The 21,791-nt window shown below is 46.5% G+C and overlaps 1 protein-coding gene across 1 annotated transcript in view; it reads left to right on the top strand.

The window, feature by feature from the left end:
- Positions 1-9,966: 9,966 nt before the first annotated feature.
- ARMH4 (armadillo like helical domain containing 4) overlaps positions 9,967-21,791 on the top strand; it is a 59,373-nt gene continuing 47,548 nt past the window's right edge. Inside the window, exons 1-4 of the mRNA XM_071745262.1 lie at positions 9,967-10,075; positions 16,036-17,416; positions 19,380-19,589; positions 20,737-20,955. Coding sequence (XP_071601363.1) covers positions 16,093-17,416; positions 19,380-19,589; positions 20,737-20,955 — 1,753 coding nt within the window. The 5' untranslated portion in view covers positions 9,967-10,075; positions 16,036-16,092. The remainder of the gene's footprint in view (positions 10,076-16,035; positions 17,417-19,379; positions 19,590-20,736; positions 20,956-21,791) is intronic.

Here is a 21,791-nt window from a genome sequence, read left to right as displayed (position 1 = left end):
TAAAAGGGAAAATTTATTGCTGTATCGTGGAATCAATCTTAGAATGCCAGGTTAGAGGGGATGTTAAGGATCGTCTGGTCCAACTTTCCTGGGTAATAACATGGTTTAGAATGCAGTATGAGCTCAAATCCTCACAAAATAACATGCTTCCAAACCCAAAATCCTGGTTAGTTCTGGAGCAAAGAAATAGGTGTGTTTTGTGTGTGTATGTCCACATATTACATTGAAGGACTTTGACTCAGTGTTGAGGTTCCAACCCCATCGGGGTTAGGAAATACTAAATTTTACTAAATAATTTTAGTTTCTGCATTAGAGCTGAGTGACAGCTCTGCTTCAGGTGAAGTCAGGCAAAACTTGTTAACAAGTTATTCAAAGTGTCTGAAATTGACGTTGCTTAGATTGACATTTCTGGTCTGTGGCAGCTGCTGATGAAAGCCTCTTACCTTTTTGTGGGAATGGGTTCTGTAGGTACCTCAGAAGGTGGCTGGAGAGACAGTTACCCAAAAAAAAGAATGAAGAGAGCAAATGTACGTGCCAGAAGTCCCCCCCAAAATGAATATGTCCCACAGACTAGCAAAACATCTGAATCTGCCGGAAATAAACAGAAATAAACAAGTTTGCTGCATCTATTCTGGAGTTGGTCTTCCAACTGTTTCTGCTGCTGGAAAACAGAGAGCATGAGTGGAGTGAATAATGGCTTATCTGTTATTAATAATAACAGCTGGAATCTATTAATAGTAAGAACCTAGGCAATGAAAGGTGTTCTAATGGGTATTGTCTGTGGTATGTGTCTCCCTGTGACCTGATCCCCTAGCTGGGAAAAAGGGAGTTGGTAAGAGATGTTGGCTGGTGTAATGAAAATCTGGGATCAGATTCCTGAGGTAAAGCTTATCCCAAGCCCAACAGCTACTTCCTCTCCTTTACGAGTCTTCTCCTTTCCCCATGATAACCACACCTCTGAAATGAGCTGCTTTTAAGACATTTTTTTATAAAGCACACCCAGGAGCGGAACTGTGTCCCTGACCACGTCCTCAAAAAGATCTCTCATAGGGTATTTCTCTCAACTCAGTGCATGGAGACCGTTTCTTCTTCAGGGCAGGGAGAATAAATAATAAAAAAGCTATTAACTGCTGAGTTGGGTCTAGACACTTGCTCACTGCCAGACAGGAAAGCTGAAGAGTGCCTGTGTGCAGGAGGACAAGGGTTCTAATGAAGCAAGAGGATTTCAAGCATGACTCTTATGTGCTGAAGAGCCTGAGCTGTGAGGTGCTGCAGCAGATTGTGGATGCTGTGCTTTTCACATGGTCTGTGGTGATGCTGCTGGTCCCACATCCACACTTTCTATTTAAGGTGAAGGTGTGTGGGGGAGTGGGACAAAGCCTGGGAGGGATGTGAGACACGGAAAGCTGTCGGTGCCACCATCTGCTCTGTTGCCTGAGCAAACCTCTGCATTAGTCATTGATGGACTGAGAGTGTGACTGCTTTCTCTTCTGCTCTTGTCACAGCTTTCCTGCCTTAGAATCATGGAATCTTTCAGGTTGGAAAAGACCCTTGGGATCATGGAGTCCAAACCAGAAAGTTTCCCCTAAACCACATCCCCCAACACCACATCTAAACAACCCTTGAACACATCCAGGTGACTCAACCATCTCCCTGGGCAGCCTATTCCAGTGCCTTCCCCACTTCTGATCCCCCCAACATCACCTGGGTCACAAAGTGGGGTCAAGAGAAGAAGCTGAGAAGATAAGAAAGGTCCATGTGTGTGGGGAGCAGGACTGGAGACTGAAGGAGCTGAGGCATAGGGGACATCCTGAAGGACTCTGTGTCTCTGGGGGAAATGCAAGGAATCCAGGCAGTGCAGAGGGAATGCAAGAAAGGTCTCAAGAAGGGGAACTGAAGTGACAAACTCAGGGGACTTTCCTAGTAAAGCCCTTGTGTCCCTCATAAAGCTCTTGTATCTCATACCTTTCATTCAAATAGTGTCCCACAGCTTGGTATCAGCCCATGCACCCTTCATACAACCCCTCACCAGCTTCCCATCCTCTCAGCTACCTCTTCTTGGAGAGGAAAACTGAGGAGGAAGAATAAGGCTGTGAGAGATGCTGAAACAGTGATGGGACCAGCACACATCCAATGGGTCCTGGAGGAGGAAGAGGAATCATTGCCAAGGCAGCAAGCAGAGGGTGCCAACACAAGAAGGAAAAAAGCAAACAAATAAAAGGCTGTAGGAATTAAACGTTCCAAAAGAGTTCAAATTGCCTTATGATTTTCTGTGGTTTTAGGTTTTTAATGGGTTTTTATATTTTGGGTTTTCTAGTGGTTAGTATTTTATGCCTTTCCAGAATATGGAAATGCAGCTGAAATTTAATATGTGTGAAATGCCCAAAAATATGTTTAAATGTCATTCTTACAAAAGAGCTTTAACTTTGCTACGTTTGAGCAATGTACTCAGTTAAAATTATATCTGACTGAACTGGGAATTATGTGCAAAATGCTTTTCCTTGTTTGGGTTTTCTTTTGGGGAAATCATCTAGGAATTCCCCAAGTTACTACATGGACTACAAGGAAGGAAGAGGAAAGCAGCATGTTTACTGTGCCTGGTGAGAATATGCTCTCACTGATGTGTGAATTTTAAGTCCCTTAAATTCTGTAAAATGCTCTCAAGTCTTTCTGGGATAGGAGTCTCATAAAGGCACAATGTAATATACCTAATGTTGTTGCTTTCAAAATACTTAAAGCCTAAAAATTGGAGTAAAAGTTAGCTAATTTAATTTTAATTTAACGATTAATGTAAAGTCTAAACACATTTTCATCCCTTGTTTCATCACTAAATCTCACCTGTTTATGGTACTTTACTATGCCAGAATTACACCTTTACAACAGTGTGGTTCGAATTCAATCTTTTATGTAAAAATAACTCCAAATTACAAAAACCATGGGCCCCACTTGCAATACCCAGCCCACTGCTTCCTCCTAAATGTATTATTATCCCTGCATTGGGAAAGCTCAGCCTTTCCTGCTAATCACATCACCATCTTTATTGTCTATCGGAAATCTTTTCTTAAATTACATTAATCAATCACAGTTCACAGGAGTTCTGAAATGCAATCTGCAGCTTCAAAGTGGCTTAATTTAACCAATGGTCTTTCCAGAGCCCAGCAGTTATTGATAACAGCAGCCAGAGACTTAGAAATGTGCCAGGGTTTCATAACAAAATCCATCCACACCGGGCTGGTTTAATCAAGGAAGCTGCTTGCATAATGTGCAAAGTGCTCTCCCAGCTATGGAGCTGTTGGAGAAACAGATGGTGATGCTCACCCCTGAGAATCAGAATATAAATACATTCAAGTTAACAATATAAATGAAGATAATTATTTACAGTCTGAGGAGATGACTGGACGATTAACTAGTAAGCAGAAGGTCAAGGGGAGTAAAAAGCAGGATCTCCCTGACATGATGAAAAATTATTCCCTGAATGCAGCCTCTTGGAAGTGGTGGTATCCTCTGACAAGCAAGGAAGAGGTCACAGGAGTATATAAAAATACAAGAAATTAGCAGTAGCCCACTGAAATCAGTGGAAATACTGATTTGTGTCACTCTTGTAGGACAGTTCCTTTTGGCTAATGCAGTTCTTTTCTTTTCAAGACCATGGCAGCAAAAAAATTCTTTTCTGATCTCCTGCAGACGTGTGATGGTCAGAGAGCAGCTCCCTCTGCAAGGAGCAGCAGTGAAAGCCATGCTGGTGCCTCGAGGTGGAAGCTACAGAACTAACCCAAAGGGCTAAAAGGGAACATTTTGCATAAAGAAAATGACTTTTTCTGTACGAGTCCTGAAATACAGCAGCTCCCAGTTGAGTTAAACCCCACAGTACTCTTGCAAACATTCAAAACATAAAAGAATGTGTCCTGCAGCATCAACACCCCAGGCCTGGCTGGGTATGGCATGGAAGCATCCTGCCCAGCAAATATTCTGTTCTCTTTAATGCTGAAATGCCTGCCTGGACCCCTGCAGAGACTCAGATTTCAGCTGAACCCTTTGCATATTTCATCAGCAAAGAGTTATTATTTCTTCTTGGTCATAAAATAAACAGTCTTTTGTGTCCCTATGTTGGATGGCTTTTCCTGGGTGCTCACTTTTAAGCCTCCTGAATCCCTACGTACAGGCTAATTAAGGCACATACCCATTTTTATGTTTGTTTTTTTTTCTCAGTAGATCAGAGAGAGCTGTATTTAGGGCCAGCTTTAGACCATAATGAAAGAGCAATTACTCAGAGATCTGTTGTAGCTTCTGGAACTCACAGGTTATCTCCTCCACTTTTCAAGGGGATCCACCCACCAGCTCTCCAAAAGGAGGAAGAGGAGGAAACCCCATTTTTTAAATCCTGCTTGGGGTTCTGTCAGCAGCTGGACCTGGTTCCTGCTGTAGGATTTCAGCTTCATTGATTTGAATATTTCCAACACAAAAATGTAGATTTCAGTGCTCATAACCACCAAAAAAGTTGTCTGTGCTGCCCTAAAATTCCCCCCAAAGGGGAGCAGTGGAAACACTGGTGGTGTCTGGGTGGAGACACATGTCTGGCATGGCTGTTTTGTACTGAAACACAGTCCACCTCCCCCAGGGTATCCTGATTCTGCATATTACTCCCAGCAAAAATCCTTTCTGTCCCCGTGGTTAGAGGCTTTCTGTCCCTCTCTGTTGGATTATTAGAAGGTTTTACTGTGAGTGGAGTGGCAGCACTAAAGCTGCACTTCCTTAAAATTCCTGGGTTTGGGGTAACATCGTGTTTTGAGAAGCAAAAGAAGCTGAAGTTTTCAGAAGTCCCTCTAGGTGTTATCTGAGCAGCTCTATTTAAGGCAAGGCAGAGTTTAGTGTCAGAACAGTGCTTGGGGTTTGCTTGCTTTGGGGTGGTGTGTCAAGTGCTTTTTTTATATTGCCAGCCTAATTTTGTAGTGGAGGATGTAGGACGGGGAGCAAAAAAAAAAAAAAAAAAATATCCAAGCACTAGAAGGACTTGACAGATGGTTCACGTTTTAGCTGAGACTCCACTCTGCATGGGGATGGCTTCCTCAGCACTTTATTTTCTGGGAAAATCATAATATGTGGTGTACTTTGCTATTAACTGCATCGATCCTGTTAAAGGGTAGGAAGAGCATCACGGGTTGGACCAGGACTTAATTGTGGAGGTGATCCTGGGTCCTCCTGGGCTGTATTCCCAGAGCAACTGCAGCTGATTCCCATGACCTTGGAGCAGTCAGCAAAAGCCTGGTTTGACTGGGAAAAGCAACCGTGTAAAAATGGCACTTTCCTACTCAGCAGATCTGGCCTCTGCCTCCTCTCCAGTCAAATCTGCTGACTTGGGTGACAAAAATAAGTTTTTATGGCTTTCCTGCTCTGTGAGCATTGCAGAATCACGAGAGCTGTGGAAGCAGAAGCTGGATCCTGTGCTTTTTGGACTAATTACTGTGAATTACAGCCAGCAGTGGGGCTGCACTGGCATCACTTGGCCTTGCACAGCTTTTTTGTTAGTGACAGAGGAACATGGAAGAAGAAAGGAATCCAAGTTGATTCTCTTGGTTGAGTTTTAATTGAAAATGGCATTTACTGAGTTTGCAGTTGGAAGAAGAAGAAATCTGTTCATCTGTCAGATGATTACTTTTGAAAGAACTGATTGGCTGGAAGCTTCCTGACCCGTTTCTCAAAGTGAACTCAATGTAAACATACTTTTCTCTCTGTAACAGGGGGATGCTGTTCACACTTTTCCCTGATTTAGACTCCCTGCTGCTTCATTCCAATGACTGCTAACAGGAGGAGCAGGTCCCCTTAAAAGAGATGCTACCAGCTGACCTAAAGGTGAATTGTATGGTGGAGATGTGCACTGATTTATGTGCTGGATGTCCCCAATATGCAATTTGGGAAAGTCATTCAGCAGAGGAATTAATGGTAACTATTTTAAAATTGCCTTTACCTTCTGTGGCATGTCCTGACATACTTAGGATAGCTGATACCCTCTCATCACCAATGCCACGAGTAGCATTGTAAGATGCAGTGTTCTGATTATCAGGACAGTGGTTTTCTTGTTCATTTTATACAGACAAAAGATGTCTTCATGTAAATTATTAAGTGACCCAGTCACTTAATTAGTACATTTTCTTTGTACTGCTTGGTTTGTGCCATAAGGCTGCAACAGGCCTTCTTTCAGAGAAATCCACTGCATTATATGAATATGTTATAAAACAGAGTTGGCTTATAATAATACAATAGTATTATTGTATATAATACACAGATATATATATATCTATATATACACATAATATATGTAATACACAGATATATAATATATATATTAATAATATATACACAGATAATAATACACAGATCTTATAATAATACACAGATCTTATATGGGACTCTGACAAAAATGAGGTATGAAGTTTTGAAAGTCATCTAGCAAGTCAGAGCAGGTAATGGGACATGAGTCCCATGCTCTTTATCAGCCACGCTGCCCACATGGAAGAATAAACCCACTTATATCTGAATTTCATCTCTGAATTTCACCTTTGGAGGGGAGGAAGTCTTTGAAGGACAAGACCAGCAGAGGCTTGCACTGAAATGTCTTGAACTAGAGCACTGGTAAGAAAAGAAATGAATGAATATTTCTTAACTTGCTGTGGAAGTGGGTGTGGGTTTGCTTGGTTATGTGTCTGCTCTGCAGCACACTGAACTGTGTTAAAAACTGAGGGTTTCTATTAATAAACCATAGAAATTAATAACAAAACAGTGCTCTCTAGTGATTTCTGATTTCTGCCTCTTTCATCATGCTGCCCTCTTTCAGTCTGCAGATCTTTTTTGTCGATAAGGCAGAAGCCCATGGTTTTGGCAGGTTATGCAGGGCAGAGAAACCTGCAGTGTATGGGGACTTTCAGACAGATCACCAGCTATTTTGGTTACAGTGATAATCAATGAAATATTTAACCTTGAGACTGTACAGTGCCAACCCGTGCTCAGAGTCAGGCAAAGACAAGGGGAAGTGAAAACCTCTCCAATCCATGAAGTGCTCTGCATGCCTTAGAGACATTTCAAATAACTTTCCCAATAACTTTACAGGTGAGATACAAAAATTGTTGAAAATATTCTTCATTCTGAATCCCAGGTCAACTGCTTGGGGTGAATTCTGAAGCCAAGCCTCTGGCTAGAGCCTGGCAGACTCATCTGTGACAGCTCAAGCAAGGGGGGATTTTGTTGTCCTGCCTCTCTCCCTGCCTATGGATGACTGAGTATTTTGGGAACCAATCCCAGACCTGCCACACCATGCAGTGCTGCATTGAAAAATAAGCCCTCATTGATTTTGGTTTGCTGTAAAATTTGGCTACCCTGTTAGCACACAGGAGCATCTCCTCCCTGACTGAGCCAACCCCTCTCCTTCCACAGAGAAATTAAATGGGGGGAACAGAAGATGAGAATTTTGGGTGCCTAATGTAGCTCTTGCCTCTTCCTTTCACCCCCTTGCAGGAGAGAGTAAATGTCCTTTCTTGTCATGTATGTAGTTTTGGGTTTTGTTTTTTTTCTTTTTTTTCCAAAATAATTTTTGGAAATATATTATTTTTGAATAATTTCCCAGATTTCACAATTCATAGATGGCAAGGCAGAAGGGGCTATTCCCTTCATTTTGTCTGTCTGTCTGCTCCACCAAACTTAACTTTGAAGTTTTTTCTGATCTCTTTTGGCAGTGATTGCCTTTATTGCTGATACAGGCATTTTTACACTTTCTTTTCCACTTATGCAGAGGTTAGCAATGTTACCCTGAAAAAAAAATTGCCCTGACCTATCACAAGTTTGTCTTTTACAATTTCTAATATTGGCTGCAGAATGGTACCAAAATGAATTGGGCTGGTTCCAGTTTGGTTGAAATCCAGTAGAAAACACTCAATTTCTCTAAAATTAGATGGGTAAAACATAGGGGTGAGGCTAACAAAGAGAACAGGCCACTGATATAAATGTTGCAAGAGCCCAACAAACAGAAAAAAACCAAATTTTTCTTGGTGAGGAGTATGCTCTTTTTCCTCAGGAAGTTTTTTATGTTCATAGAATCAGAGAATGGTTTGTGTTGGATGGGACCTTCAAAGGTCACATCAATTTCCAAACTCCCTGCAGTGAGCAGGGACATCTCCAACTAGACCAGGTTGCCCAGAGCCCCATCCTACCTGACCTGGAATGTTTCCAGGGATGGGGCACCTACCACCTCTCTGGACCTCTGCCAGTGTTTCACTGCCTCCACTGTTAAAAAAAAAATAATTAAAACATTCCTTATATCTAGTCTGAATCTACCTGCTTTTAGTTTAAAACTCTTACCCCTTGTCCTATCAAATGGATGTTGTTTATTTAGAGACCCCAGTGTTGGACAGGTTTTGACAGGTTAAATCTTCCTCTCCTACTCTCATTTTATAGATCATGCCTCATTTTATAGATCAGTAGGACTGGAATTACAGAGGGATTCACTGATTTGCCTCACATGATAGAACATATTCATCTGCCCCTGTGCTCAGCCCTGGGGAGGCCACAGCTTGAGTCCTGTGTCCAGTTCTGGGCCCCTCAGGTCAGGAAGGGGATTGAGGTGCTGGAGCAGGTCCAAAGGAGGCAACTGGGCTGGTGAAGGGACTCGAGCACAGATCCTGTGAGGAGAGGCTGAGGGAGCTGGGGGTGTTGAGGCTGGAGAAGAGGAGGCTCAGGGGAGACCTCATCACTCTCTCCAACTCCCTGAAAGGAGGTTGGAGCCAGGGGGGGTTGGGCTCTTTTCCCAGGCAACTCTCAGCAAGACAAGAGGGCACAAGAGGTCCCAAGTTGTGCCAGGGGAGGTTTAGGTTGGACATGAGAAAGAATTTCTTTCTGGAGAGGGTGATCAGCCATTGGAATGGGCTGCCCAGGGAAGGGGTGGATTCTCCATCCCTGGAGATATTTCAAAAGAGCCTGGATGTGGCACTCAGTGCCATGGGCTGGGAACTGCAGTGGGAGTGGATCAAGGGTTGGACTTGATGAGCTCTGAGGTCCCTTCCAACCCAGCCAGTTCTGTGATTCTATGATAACAAAGTCCAGACTTTAACTTTTCTCTCCTATCGCATTCTTCTATTCTCTCCCAGCAATTCCCCTAAGCTCTCCACCCCAGCCCCTTTTTTTCCTCCTTTCAAGAGCATTATTTTGGGTTTCTTTTCACCTGTCCCTCCTCAATGCAAACACATTGCACCTGGAGCAGCACTCCTGGGGATGGGGTATAAAATCCTGTGGGCTCAGCTGAGCCCTTGTGGTGCCCCTGACACCAGCCTGAAGGGGAAGGTGAGAGGAAGAGAAATGGGGCTCAATTTTTTTTTTTTTTGGAGGCAAGGTATGGGCTTCTGTGCTGCTGTAATTCTCTGCTGCTTCTTAAAGTGAGTTGCTGTGTTCTGCAGGACCTGAATGTGTAAAGGTTTGCTCTTGCTGCTAGAGCAGCACTGGGAGAAAAAAAAAAAAACAACAACCTAACAGGTGGGAGAAGGAAATGGGGCAAAACGGGTTACTTTTCTTTTTCCCTGGCCTAACAGATGCTTCAAGTGAAGCAACAAAGAAAGAAACTGAGGGAAGCTCTTTGAATACCTGCGTGGGGTAGCTTTGTAGATAAGGGTAGCAGGGGAAGGTGACCTCTACAGCTGAAAATACCGTAGGAGAACGTGTGAGAGGTGGAAAACCCCTCCTGGTGCTGTAGGCCTTGCTTCTGTATCTTCTTTTTAGCAAAAAACCGGGAGCCTCATCCCGTCTTGTGAGGAAGAGTTGGGTGCGTGGGCTGAGGATGCTCCAAACTTCCTTTCGGAGCAGTCGGCTGCGGGCGAACCTTTCCCACGGGATGCGGCTGCTCTCGGGTCCAAGTCCCACCGGGGGAAGGGGCGAGGGGGGGGGGAGATGGGAACCGGCGGACGGGCGGAGCGGACCGGCCTCCGACACCGCCCCACCGGGGGCTGGCCCGGCCCGCTCCGCTCCGCCCGTGCGGCCGCGGGGCGCTGGGGGCGAGCGCGGCGCCGAGGTAGCGGGAGGAGGCAGCGGGAGGCAGGTGAGGCCGGGGGCTGCGAGCCGGGAGGGAGAGGGATATCCCCCACACCTAGGCGACCACCACCCCACCCCTAAACCGAATGCTACCCCGGTTTTATTGAATTTTTTCTTTTTCCGCTGGTTCGGTGCTGATGCTCGGCTGCCCGCGGGGCAGCGCATCCTCGGCGCGGTTCTTTGTTCCCGGCGAGCGGGCTGGTCCTCGGCACAGCCCCGAGGGATGCGGCGGGGGTGGGGGCATCGGGGAAACCTGGAGGGAGGAGGAGTGGGGCTGGGGGGGCTTGTTGGTGTCTTCAGGGTTGAGGTGGGGGGTGAGCACCGCTGTCCCTCCGTGCTGCTGCGGGCCTGGGCTCGAGAAATCCTCGGGTTGGTTGGTGGTAGTTGAGCCGCGATTGGTGGCTGAAGGAGAAGGATGCACTTCTGGGTCTTTAAGATCACCTGTAAATATGATTAAAGAGGTCGGTGTGTGTGGGGGGGGGTGAGAGGGGATTGAGGGGTATCCCGCATGCGGGTATGCTGGGTGTAATCAAGCCTTGAGCCATCCCTAATCCCATTTCCTGGCCAGCAAGCAGGTCCTACCCAAGCTCCAAGGGCCTGAAAAGGTGTATTTAATCTGATTTTTAAACCTTCACCTGCAGAGCCTTATGGCCCTCCAGGAAATTGACTGCACGGTGTTGCTCTCTGCATTAGGTGAGACGCTGAAATTTGAGTGTTTCTTGCTGATTGGAATCTGAATGCTACCTCTCTGCTTCCAGACAGCCTGGAGAGTGGCATTTCAGCCCTTTTTTCTGATGTTTGAAAACTGCCACACTCTTTCACTTCATTCTTAAACCCCCTCCTACCAATATTTTTTTTTTTTTTTTTTTTTTTAAATCCTTCAGGAATTTGATAGACTTCTGTTGTGCTGGGGACCTGGCACGGGTCAGAAGCCCTGAAAAACTGTGTGGCTTTTACTTGTAAATCTGAGTCGGGATTTCCATAGGTGGTCGGCTCTTCTGAACAAAGCAAGAGATCCTGTAGTGGTTGGGGGGGTGGGAGGGTAATGCTTAAAACATGTCGTGTTTCATTCCTTAAAGAACCAATGCTGGAAGTGGAGGAGATGTATTATGTATTAAGGTGCCTCATTAGGATGGGAAGGAACCTGGCCTTATGGAATATTAATACCTCATTTGTTTGCTTATAAGGATCTGTCCTCAAAGGCAGAGGAAATGTGCCCTTCTACGTGGTTTTGTCTGCACAGTTTTGTTTGCCCAACTTGGGCTGTGTTGGTGGCTGGCTTGGAGTTGTTTCCCTGTGGGGTTTTGCTGGGAGATGGCTTTAGGTGGTTGGGGTCTGTTTATCTGGAGTGTGTGCTCTACAGTTCACTTGATTGAACTAGGCAGGGACAGAAGAGGAAATTAAGGCATTTTTCTTGGCTTCTGGGTGAAAGTAGAGTTGGAGCTCTGCAGTGTATTATCTGGTGGCTTTTGTATTCAGCACCAGTAATAAGGCTTGGATGGCACACATTAGCACTCCAGTAACACACCATTTGATTGCTGACAGTGGCTTGACTTGTATGTTTTGGCTAAAGTCTTCCCATTAAAAGATTTGCCATGGTTTTGTCCCTTTCCCTCATCAATAAGGGGATGAATTAGGGTGCTGAGCACATTCAGGACTGCTCAGCCAGTCAGTTGGAGCTGGTGTAATCAAGCTTGTACTTGGAGGTGTGAAAAGCTCTGCTCTGCAAAGGCTAAACTGATTTGTCTGAAGCTGACCTGCTCATCTCCTGTGCTCTCTGCTACATGATGCATGCAGCCACTTCAGCTCTGGAGTACAAGTGTCCTCTCTGTGGAAGAGGGAGGGATGGTTAGGCCAGGGTTATTAAGCAAGTAAAAAGCTCAGTGCTGTATTTCTCATTGTTTCAACAATTCGGGGGAAAATGCAGCCAGATGTGGAAAATAACAGCAAGTTGTTTTCTGGGGAGTTTTCTCTAAGTGTCTGGGTGAAACTGGAAGAAGCCATCCTAGGGAATAGCTGTGTACAGGTGGGACAGAGCACAGAGTTTCAGCCTTTGCAGCAGGTGCCTCCAAAGTGCTGGAACAGCTGAATTTCCATGCAAGGAACAGCTGTGTGAGAAATCTGGTCTGTTCTTTGCTTGTCCCCTTCAAGCCTGCCCTGTTGGGGTGACTGTAAGAGGCTGTAGTTCCCTGTGAGCTGGCTGTTGTCAGACCTCCCAAGAGCTGGAGCTTGGAACAGGTATCTCAAATTCAGAGGGGGGTTAATGGTTTAATAGCTGTTGCTCCTGCAAATTGTGTGCTCTTGGTTCAGAAAGATCCAGCTGAGCCTGAGAGACTGCTACAGCTGGAGACCAATTTGTCTTTATTGTCCCTCAGCCTGGTGGTTTGCCCACAGGAGTTGTTTCTTATTCTGATGGGCAGCTCCTGGAGGTGCCCAGTTTTGGCATCTATTTTTATCCCAGAAGTCCTCTGTGCTTCTTACCAGGTGCTAAAAGAAAACTTCAGCATTTTTTTTTTTTTTTTCTGTGCTGAAGATAAAGATCCTTGGCTGTGTGCAGTTGTGCTGCCTTTGCAGCTAAGGGAACTGCATCTCTTGGGATTTGTTGTTATTAAGCGCAGGGAAAATAGCTGGTGGTGTCTCTGTGTGTGTTTCTTATTTGAAGCAAAGATTAGTTTTCCACTGAGAGCCTGGCTGGTGCTTGGCAGCTCTCCTTCAGGGCTTCAGCTCAGAGAATGCCAGGTGAAATCTGGGAACAAGGAGTTCCTGCAGCATGGAATACTGAGTTACTCCACAGCTTCGAGCTAGTAATGAAGGAGCTAAAGCTTACTACAGAGGGAGTGCTTGGTCAGACAGCATGCTCCAGCTTGTTTTATTGCTTGGACAGGGCTGTGGAGCTGACTATAAAAATCTCTGGGTGGGAGGGTAAATGTGTGGCTCAATGTGGCTGGAGTAGCAGCCGGCTGCCTGCTAAAGCCTGGATTGCTCATGCATTGAATGGGAGAGCTACAGCAAGGTGTCAGGCTCTGCTTAAGGTGATAGCCAGGTCACTGCTGTTCATACAGGATCTAATCCAGCCTCTTCCTAAAGCTAAGCAGATCTTAAGCTCTGACTAATCTTCTTTAAAGTGTGAAACTTGGCCATTATCCTGCAGCAAGCTCCGTGCCATTATCTCCAGCTTTCATTCAATGTAGAGGTGTAGGTTAGTTTCAGATCTAGTTGTCATGGATTTTTCTGAGCAAATAACTCTCCCAATATGATTTTCTTGTGGGACTGTGGTCAACAGTGCTTTTCAGTCAGACTGAGGCTGCCCAAAGTGCAGCAGGAACTCTTGTCTGGCTGGTACTGATGTTAGCTACTAACCAGAAGGAGGAAAGGTGTTTAAAATATTTTATTACATTTTAATAAATGGATCTCTACAAGGCAGTCTTCTAGGGAGCAGCTTTCCCCTCTTTAGTCACTGACACTCCTGAGCCTAGTAAAGATGGAGTAAGCTTGTTGGATAGGGGGAGGTTAATATTTCAGGATTACATCTAGCCACATCCTGAGTGTCTTGGGCTATTTGAGAACCTAGAGCAAGAAACCTACAAATGTATGAATATATCTACATGTGCATAATGTATATGACGGGAAGAGAATTGCTGTGACTGAAGCTGTTTAGGTTAACTACTGCTACAACTACTTGTACAGCCTGAGGAGAGTTTTGACTTCTTGAGAAACTGTCTCTACATCCTGTTTTTTATTTAAGAACCACAAACCCCACAGAATATCCCTCTCTGTGTTTCAGATCTTACCTGGTACTTGCTAAAGGCATGTGAGGTGAATGTAATGTATCCATCAGCATGGCAAGGCAGATGCCTGTCATCAGGCACTGGCAATTTAATTGGCATAATGTACTCTGGGTGCTTTTTAATTACAAAAGTGTATAAAGGATCAGCCTGGGAGGAGAACAGCTGAATGCTGTCAGTTTTCAACTATTTTTTGGCAGGGAGGGCAGAGGAGACTGATAGGTGGCCACTCATCCTCCAAAGATAAGGAGATGCTAAAAAAAAAAAAAAAAGTGGAAGGTGTCTGTGCTGTTGCAGGTAAAGAGCTCCTTGGTGGCTTTGGTTTGTCCCTGAGCTCCTGGTGTGTGTGTGTAGCCTGTGACAATGACTAAATCCACCAGGCTGAGCTCCATGGGCTGCAGGGAGAATGGAAAAAGTGACTGTGTGCCCTGAAGGTTAAAGCAGCTCATGGGGCTGGGAGCAACTAACTCCAACCTGTGTCACTGCTGAGGTTGTCTGTCCTCTGTGCTGCAGGAAACCCTGCAAACTTTCTTCAGCTAGTCTGTCTTCACTGTGTCTGGAATAACAAGTATGTTTTACAATGGAAATAAATCTGTATGCCCAGACCAGATTATAAGCTTTCTGACACCTTGGCTGTGTTTAGCTGGTGGGCCACACACACACTAGAACTTTCCACAAGGAGACTGATGGATGTGAGCAACACTTTGTATAATAAAGCAGTGCTAGGTGGTTGCTGCTTCTCTGTGTAGAGATTGAGTAATATTTACCTGCCTGCTGTTTGAGTGGGGAAATGAGGAGTCTAAGCAGCTGGGGCACTCATCCTGGTGCCCATGAGCAAGTCTGCAAACTTTACTCTTGCCATGAAGACCAAGATGTGATTCTGGTAACTCCAACTTTCTTCCTTGCCTTTGAGCTGTAGGGGGGATTTAATGGGTGCTGGTAACAGCAGTTCCTTCATGAAATGAAAGTGCCAGCCAAAGGAGGTGAAGTTGTTGATGACTGGAGGCTTCTTCCAGTAAGGTCTGACTGTCTTCTATAAAGTGCCCTCTGAAACTTGGAAGAGGACCTTATCAGACTGGCTGCTTGCTGTGTGCATGAGGTTTGTGTGACAGCCTGTCCTGAATATCATCATCATACCTGGGACCTTGCCTGGGATGCTCTTCTGCTGTTGGGTGATGATGCAGCAAGCCTAGGACTGAGTTGCCTGCCCAGAGGGAGGTGGATGGGAGCAGGCTGGTGCTGCTCTGTGCTGCTCAGTCTTTTTTAGGTTGGATATTAGGAAAAAAAATTCCTTCTTTGAAAGCCCTGGCCCAGGTTGCCCAGGGAAGGGATGGAGTCCCCATCCCTAGGAGGATTTCCAAGCTGTGCAGATGTGGTGCTGAGGGTAGTTGTGGATTTGCTGAGTTCATGGCTGGGCTTGGCCATCTTTTCCAACCAGGAGAATTCCATGATGCCTTCAGGAGCCTGAGCTGTTACTGGAGGCAGCAGAGCCTGCCAAGAGCAGGCTGTCAGCTGGCTGGATCACTGCTGGGCTACTGGTTCAGCACTCCTGGAAACTTGGGAAGCACACTGTGGTTATACACGTGAAACCTTCTGGAAGTGCCTTGGTGGTGCAGTGCAGCACAGACACTGCTGATGCAGCATTGTGCCTGTCTGGGCTGGAGTTTTTCTCCATGGGGCCAAGGACCCATACAGGGTGTGATGCTAATGCAGCCCCAAAGCCTTCTGTTTTGGCTCTGGTCCTCCCTATAGATCCATCCAGCTTTCTGTGCATGTTCCTTGGTTTCTTTCCCTATCTAGCCACAGAACAGGCCTGGGACTTCAGTCTGGCTCTGACAAACCTGGGAAACCTCAGTCCTAGGCTTTGTCCTTTACTAACATTGGTCCTCATCTCATCCTTGCAAGTCTAATATCTGCTGGCTAGAGCATGGCACTTCATCTCTGGGGCAAGAGCTCTTGGGCTTCAGATCGAAGTTGGGTTTTACCTGACATGAGATTTTGTGTTAGGTTAGGAAGAGGGTTTCACTGCTTGGAATATCTAGGAGGGGTCTGTTCAGAACTGACCATAGAATTGTGTGCTTAGAATCTGTCACCCAGTTATTCAAGCCCCTGGGTCAATGGGTAATTGTGCATTTATGTAGTCTTTTGATTTTTTTTTTTTTTTTTTTTTTTTTCTTTCTAGATCTTGTACTCTGGACTTGTCAGCCTTGCAGACTTCTGGGCACCTCTCTCCTCAGCTATGAGCAGACCACTGGAATTTAACATCTATGTGGTCACCTGCAGCATTCTGCTCCTGTCCTCCCATCCACCATGCTGTGCAGCTCAGCAACCAGAGGAGAGGGATGTGACCAAGGTTCAGCATGGACCCTGGGCAGGGAATGGGGTAGAAGATGAAAGGACAAGTGTGCTGAACTTGGGAAATAACCCGGGTCCTTCTGAGCAGGGTGTTTCTGAAGAGCCCTGCGGGGTGTCAGCAAAGCCCTCAGAGATGCCCTTCAGTGAAGCTTTTACTGCAGAAGGGGAAATTCAGCCTGTAAGCCCAAACCATCTCATGCCAGGCAGCCAGGTCCTGGGTGCTCAGACCTCTGCTGTGACAGTGGCTGCTGTGGCTGAGGAGGAGCTTGGTCCCACAGCATCAGAGCTGGAGGAGGATGGGGCATTCAAGGCCATGCTGACCACAGCTGTCACCACCTTGAATCCTGCTGTCCAGGAGGAGTCTGCTGGTGAGGAGACCACCACGGGGGGTGGTGTTGAAGTCGAGCGTGGCTCTGCTGGTCCCTCAGCAAACCCCCTTCCTGGGACAGCTACAGAGGAGGAGGTGGCAGAGAGCATCTCACCCCCCTCAGCTGAACCCCAGCCCGTGCTGCATCCCAGCTCTCCCAGCTGGGAAATGGCAGGGGATCATCCTGTCATCCCAACTCCTCAGGCTAGCAGCGTGACCTCTGAGGTGGGAATGGGAAGAGCCCACACAGGGAGCCCTCTGAAATCCCTGGCTGTGCGAGCATCCGTGGCTGCCAAGCATCCCCTGGTGGTGACCCAGGCCTCGCTTCCCCTGGGAGCAGGGATGGGTGTCAGGCAGGGAGAACTGCCCACCCTGGTTGGCACTGTCACTACCTACCCTCCAGACACTCTGCCACCTGACTGGGATGACACAAAACTGGGGGATGTGAGTCGAGGGGGAAGCACATCTCGGGAGGAAGTGACGGAGGATCTGGGGGCAGCAGAACCATCCCGGGCCACACAGGGAAATGTTGGGGAGGAAGAGGATGCAACAAGAGTGCTGCCATCCCCAGTGTCTCCTCCTCTGACTCCTGGGCTTGCTGAGGAGACCAACTACACAACTCTGGTGCAAGGGGAGGAGATGCCAGCACCTTCCACCAGCAGTGGTGACACTTTCCAGACTGTGAACCTGACAGGTGTAGACACTGAATACAGCTCGTTGGAAAACATCAATGCAGTCACAACAGAGGAGGGGAAAAGCATCCTGCCCTCCCAGCCAGAGGCTGCTGTGGTGACAGATACACAGCCTGATCTCCCTCCCACTCTGGAAAGCTCCTGGAAAGGTAAAAACTTGCCTGTTACAGGCACTTTTCTTTAAGCGTAGGTTTAGGAGGGATGCTCTGGGGAATCTGTTCTTCACTTCAGGGAGATGAAGCAAATTAAAATGTGGTCTTGGTAGCTGCAGTAGAGGTGGGACACCCCTTACTCCACTCCCAGAAAGGCTGAGCCTTTGTGTAGGTGCAAGATCCTGAAGAGGTAACATGGATCCATACAGTACTACTCTGGCTGTTCCTGTACACCATGTCCCTGGGTATGGGTGGAACCATCCAACCAACTGTGTCCCTGTCCTGAATGTTACATGAAAACTGTTTTGAGCTGCCCCTCAAGCTAGGGAAGGGTGGCTGTAGTAGCAGGTAGGGATGTTGAGACTGTGGAAGGGTGTACTTGGGTATGGAGGTCTCTAGGGAATTGGAGTCTCATCAGGAGGTGGCTGGTGTTAGTTAAAAAAAAAAAATTGCTTTGTTAACTTGAAGTTCTGCATGTGTGATGCCCTAACAAAGTAATTTCAGCTCTGTAGAAGGGTTTATTTTCATTGCACAAGTCTCACTGACTTGGGGTTCACATAACAGTTGAGGGGAGGGGTGTAGTCTGGCTGTAGGCATCTCACCTCAACTGGAGATGCAAATCTGCTTTGAATATCCTTCTGGTATCCTCCTGTGCCTGGGGAGTGCCCAGCCTCTGACCTGCTGGTTAAGCACCTGATTTCAAGGAGGATAATGCTGTCCCAAGGGTGTCTTTGGTGTTAGCTCACTCTGAAGCCTTGCAAAACAGAGGGGGGAATAAAAAAAAAAACCTTTGGGGGCTGGGTTAGTTGGCATCTGGGATCACTTGGCTCTCCAGTGCTGGCTGTGGGCATCTGCAGTCAGTGCAGGAGATGCAGAGCTAATGGATGGCTGAAGATGCTGCTTAAATCCAGGGAGCCTGTGAGTCACTGACATCTTCTGTGACTTTACAAGGATGTTCAGATCAAAAGATCTGTCGAGAACCTTGCATTGTCAGAACTGTAAGAAATTCCTGGTGTTGTCTCTCCCCACCCTAGAGCTGAAGCAGTGTCTGGGCTCTGACTCTGCAGTGTTCATGCCAGCTCTGTTACCAGCAGGCAGGAATCTCCTCCAAAGCAGCCTGCACAGGCTGTGCTGTGCTCACCTGCAGAGATGGCACCTTCAGCCCAATGGCAATCCTTCCACTCTGTCTTTAAAATTCAGGAAAAATGTTAAAATTTGGTTAGGTGTTGAGCGTTTGTGTTCCTGGGCTGATGAGGAACATGAGCTGGAGCTTAAGGCTTGGTTTTAATTGCTGGGCATCTTTAATCTTCTCCCTTAAGCTGCAGGGGCAAAAGGACAACTTCTCCTCACTGCATTCTAAAGATCTAGCTTTTGATGTCAAAGAAGGAAAGCTAATTGCATGCTGGTGCTGAAACCAGACTGATTAATTTCTAGATTAATTTATAAGCACTTGACTTGTCAGCAGGTTCCCTCCCTGTTGTTCCCCAGATGTTGGGGAAACAACACTATCAGTGAGACTTGTGCAATGAAAATAAACCCTTCTACAGAGCTGAAATTTTCTTGCTGTGAAAGGCAGTAACTAAAAGCACTGCTTTTCACACAATGGGCCTTCAGTACTCCTGTGGTGTTGTTCCCCAGTGGGTCCACTTGTCCCAGAAGGACAATTAAGAAAACAAAGACTGATCCTGATTCCTGTTATGCACATTCTTGCATCAGTCTTCATGCTGATGATACTGCCCTGATACAGTAAAGCTATATGGTAAAATTTACAGTAAAATGATTAAAATTAGTTTTTATACAGCCTGGTCCAGGACTTCACTGCCCTGATGATGCTTGGCTGGACCTGCTGCTTGCTCTGTGTCTCTGGAAATGTTAATGCAGGGAGTTATGTTCCTTTAAAACCCTGCTCTGTTGCTGTCAGGTTTTCTGGTCATGGTACTGACAGGTGTTCTTGCCATAGGTATTACTCAGGAGGTGACAACAGTTGCCCAGGAGGCTGATGCTGCTCTGTCAGTTGTGACAATGACACCTGCTGCCACCCAGGGTACAGGAGCTGGAAGCTTTCCACAGGAAAACAGTGGGGAGGACACCCAGATGCTGACTGCTCCCAGTGCCACCCAGATGTTGGCAACTGATACTTCCTCTGTGGTGAACACTCCAGATGTAGAAGGTAGGGTTCTGCTTCAAAGAATGCAGCTTCATTTCCAGACAAGATGAGTTGGTGCATCTGAAACTCTTGGCAGTGCTGGGTCACTGAAGTCTGAACACACAGCATCCATATTCTGAAGTAATTTTCTTCCTAGCATTCTGCAGGCTGTTTTCTGCCCATATTACCAGCTCCACCGTGTTGAAATATGCCAGCATGTGGTGGTTTTGTCACAGAACAAACAAAATGCCCATATCCATCCTTGCTGGCAAGTTGACATCTAGCCTGAGAGGTTTTAGCCAGTTTTTACCCATGGTTTTTACTTACTTTTGGAACCAGAGGCACTTGCAGCTTGCTGATGCTCATTTCAAAGGAGAAAAATGTTTTATTGGGATAACATGAGAGCAGTGATGGAGGGTTAGACCTCTTGTAGGAGTCTGGCAAGCCCTTGAGTGTGGAAGCCTGCATTACTGTTCTTTTCCATTGAGGAATGGAGAGTTTTCTCAGGTTGATGTAGCTCAGACAAGGATTTTAAGCAGGTGTGTTCATCTGGCTGCTGCAGGCTGGCTTGATGTCACCTTGGCAGGTACACATGGAAGCCTTGTCACCCTGCTAGGAGGGTAGGAAGAGTTCCCTGAGCACAAAGCTGACTTTGAGCTTGAGGATGTTTCTGCACAACTGTAATGGAGCTGCTGCTGAGCAGCTTTCCTGGTAATTCTGGTATTGCAGGGTATCAAAAGAAGAAACCTATTTGTGTTGTCTCCCTTAAATTGAGGTCCCTCTGTAGGGGAGAGAAGGCTTTTCTGGCAGTTTCCACTAATTAATATGCCTCTGGGATTTAATCAAATTATATTTTTATCTTTGTAATAAACAATTAACTCTTTTACTTGATTCACATCTCAACCAGTGTCTCAGTGCTCTGATCTTGCTATGGGATGGTGATGGTCCTCAAAGCAATGGAAGTAAAACCTAGCTGAGTTCTCATTAAGGGTTCATTCTATGCTGGTTTTCCTGGAGCAGAAGCTTTCATTATAGAGTCACTTGCACATCTCAGAGGCAAAAGTTTTTGATAACCTCTTCCACTGAATGAAGTTTTCATTAAGTAATTTTTTTCTTAAATGGTGGGTTTTTTTAATTGTGCCAAACTGCTGCTGGTTCTTGTCTTCTGTAGATATCACAGATGTGGTCCTGGTCACCAGTGAGAAGGCTGCTCCAGCTCCTGGTGGGTTGTCTGCTACTCAGTCTGGACAGATGGAGGAGCCATCTAGCAGAAGTGTGGGCATGGTAACTCCAGCATCAATGGCATCTTCTGTCAGGAGGACATCTCTCCCATCTGTGAGGAGGATCAGCACTGCTGTCACCTATGGGCTGGACCGCCTGGAGTCAGAAGGTACCACTGATCCCAGGGCTAAGAGGCAGGCAGTTCCATGTGGAGTGACACATTTCCCTTGATAACCAGCTCCCCAGTTTGTCTCTTTGGCATGCAGCTCTGTGCATATGGTGTTGTTGCTAATAAAGTTGTTGAACAACCTGTCCCCTTCCAGGAGGTACAGGAAAAGGAAGCAGTGAATGGTGGTGTTGGAGGATGCTTGAAATTCAAGTGGCTGTGGTGGGAGGGATGGAGCTTCCCCTTGCAGAGGGAGCAGCAGTGGTGCTGTTGCAGTGAAGTCTGGCTCTGTAAAATATCAGTATGTGCATTGGTTGCAGAGCCTTGACCAGGTAACCCTCATGGGAAGATGGAGAGCCCTTGGCACCCTACTCCTGAAATCCTCACCCTGTGCAATGCAGGATGATCAGCATCAGGTGGCTGCCTCAGTGGCCAGCTGGCTGAAACCTTGCCAGGATAAGTGATACCCTGTTTATGCTCCTTGTGTGAAACTTCTGGGAGATGTGAAGGATGCATCCCCTTTGAGGTGCTCTTCCAGCTCAATGCTCTTTGCTAAGCTGTTCTCCCATCACTGGCTCTTCCAGTCTTGCCTCACCTCCTGTCTTCTCTTCTCTTAAGCTCCTTTTGCCCACTGCCACTCTGGGAGTCTCTGCTCTCTGTCTTCAGACAGTTGAAACCCAGTGATGCAAATTCTGCCTGGGCAAGCACCCTCAGGAGTGGTTTAGGTGAAGTGGGTCCTGCTCTGGAGGTGGTCTGCAGTGCAGAGCTGATAGCTCTTCAGATCATCCATGTTTTTCCACAGAGAATTGTTTCCCTTCTGCCTCTTGCTCTTTCCCCTA

This window comes from Heliangelus exortis, chromosome 5 (assembly GCF_036169615.1).
Source record: "Heliangelus exortis chromosome 5, bHelExo1.hap1, whole genome shotgun sequence".
Classification (NCBI taxonomy): Eukaryota; Metazoa; Chordata; class Aves; order Apodiformes; family Trochilidae; genus Heliangelus; species Heliangelus exortis.
This window is presented reverse-complemented; position numbering and strand designations above follow the sequence as displayed.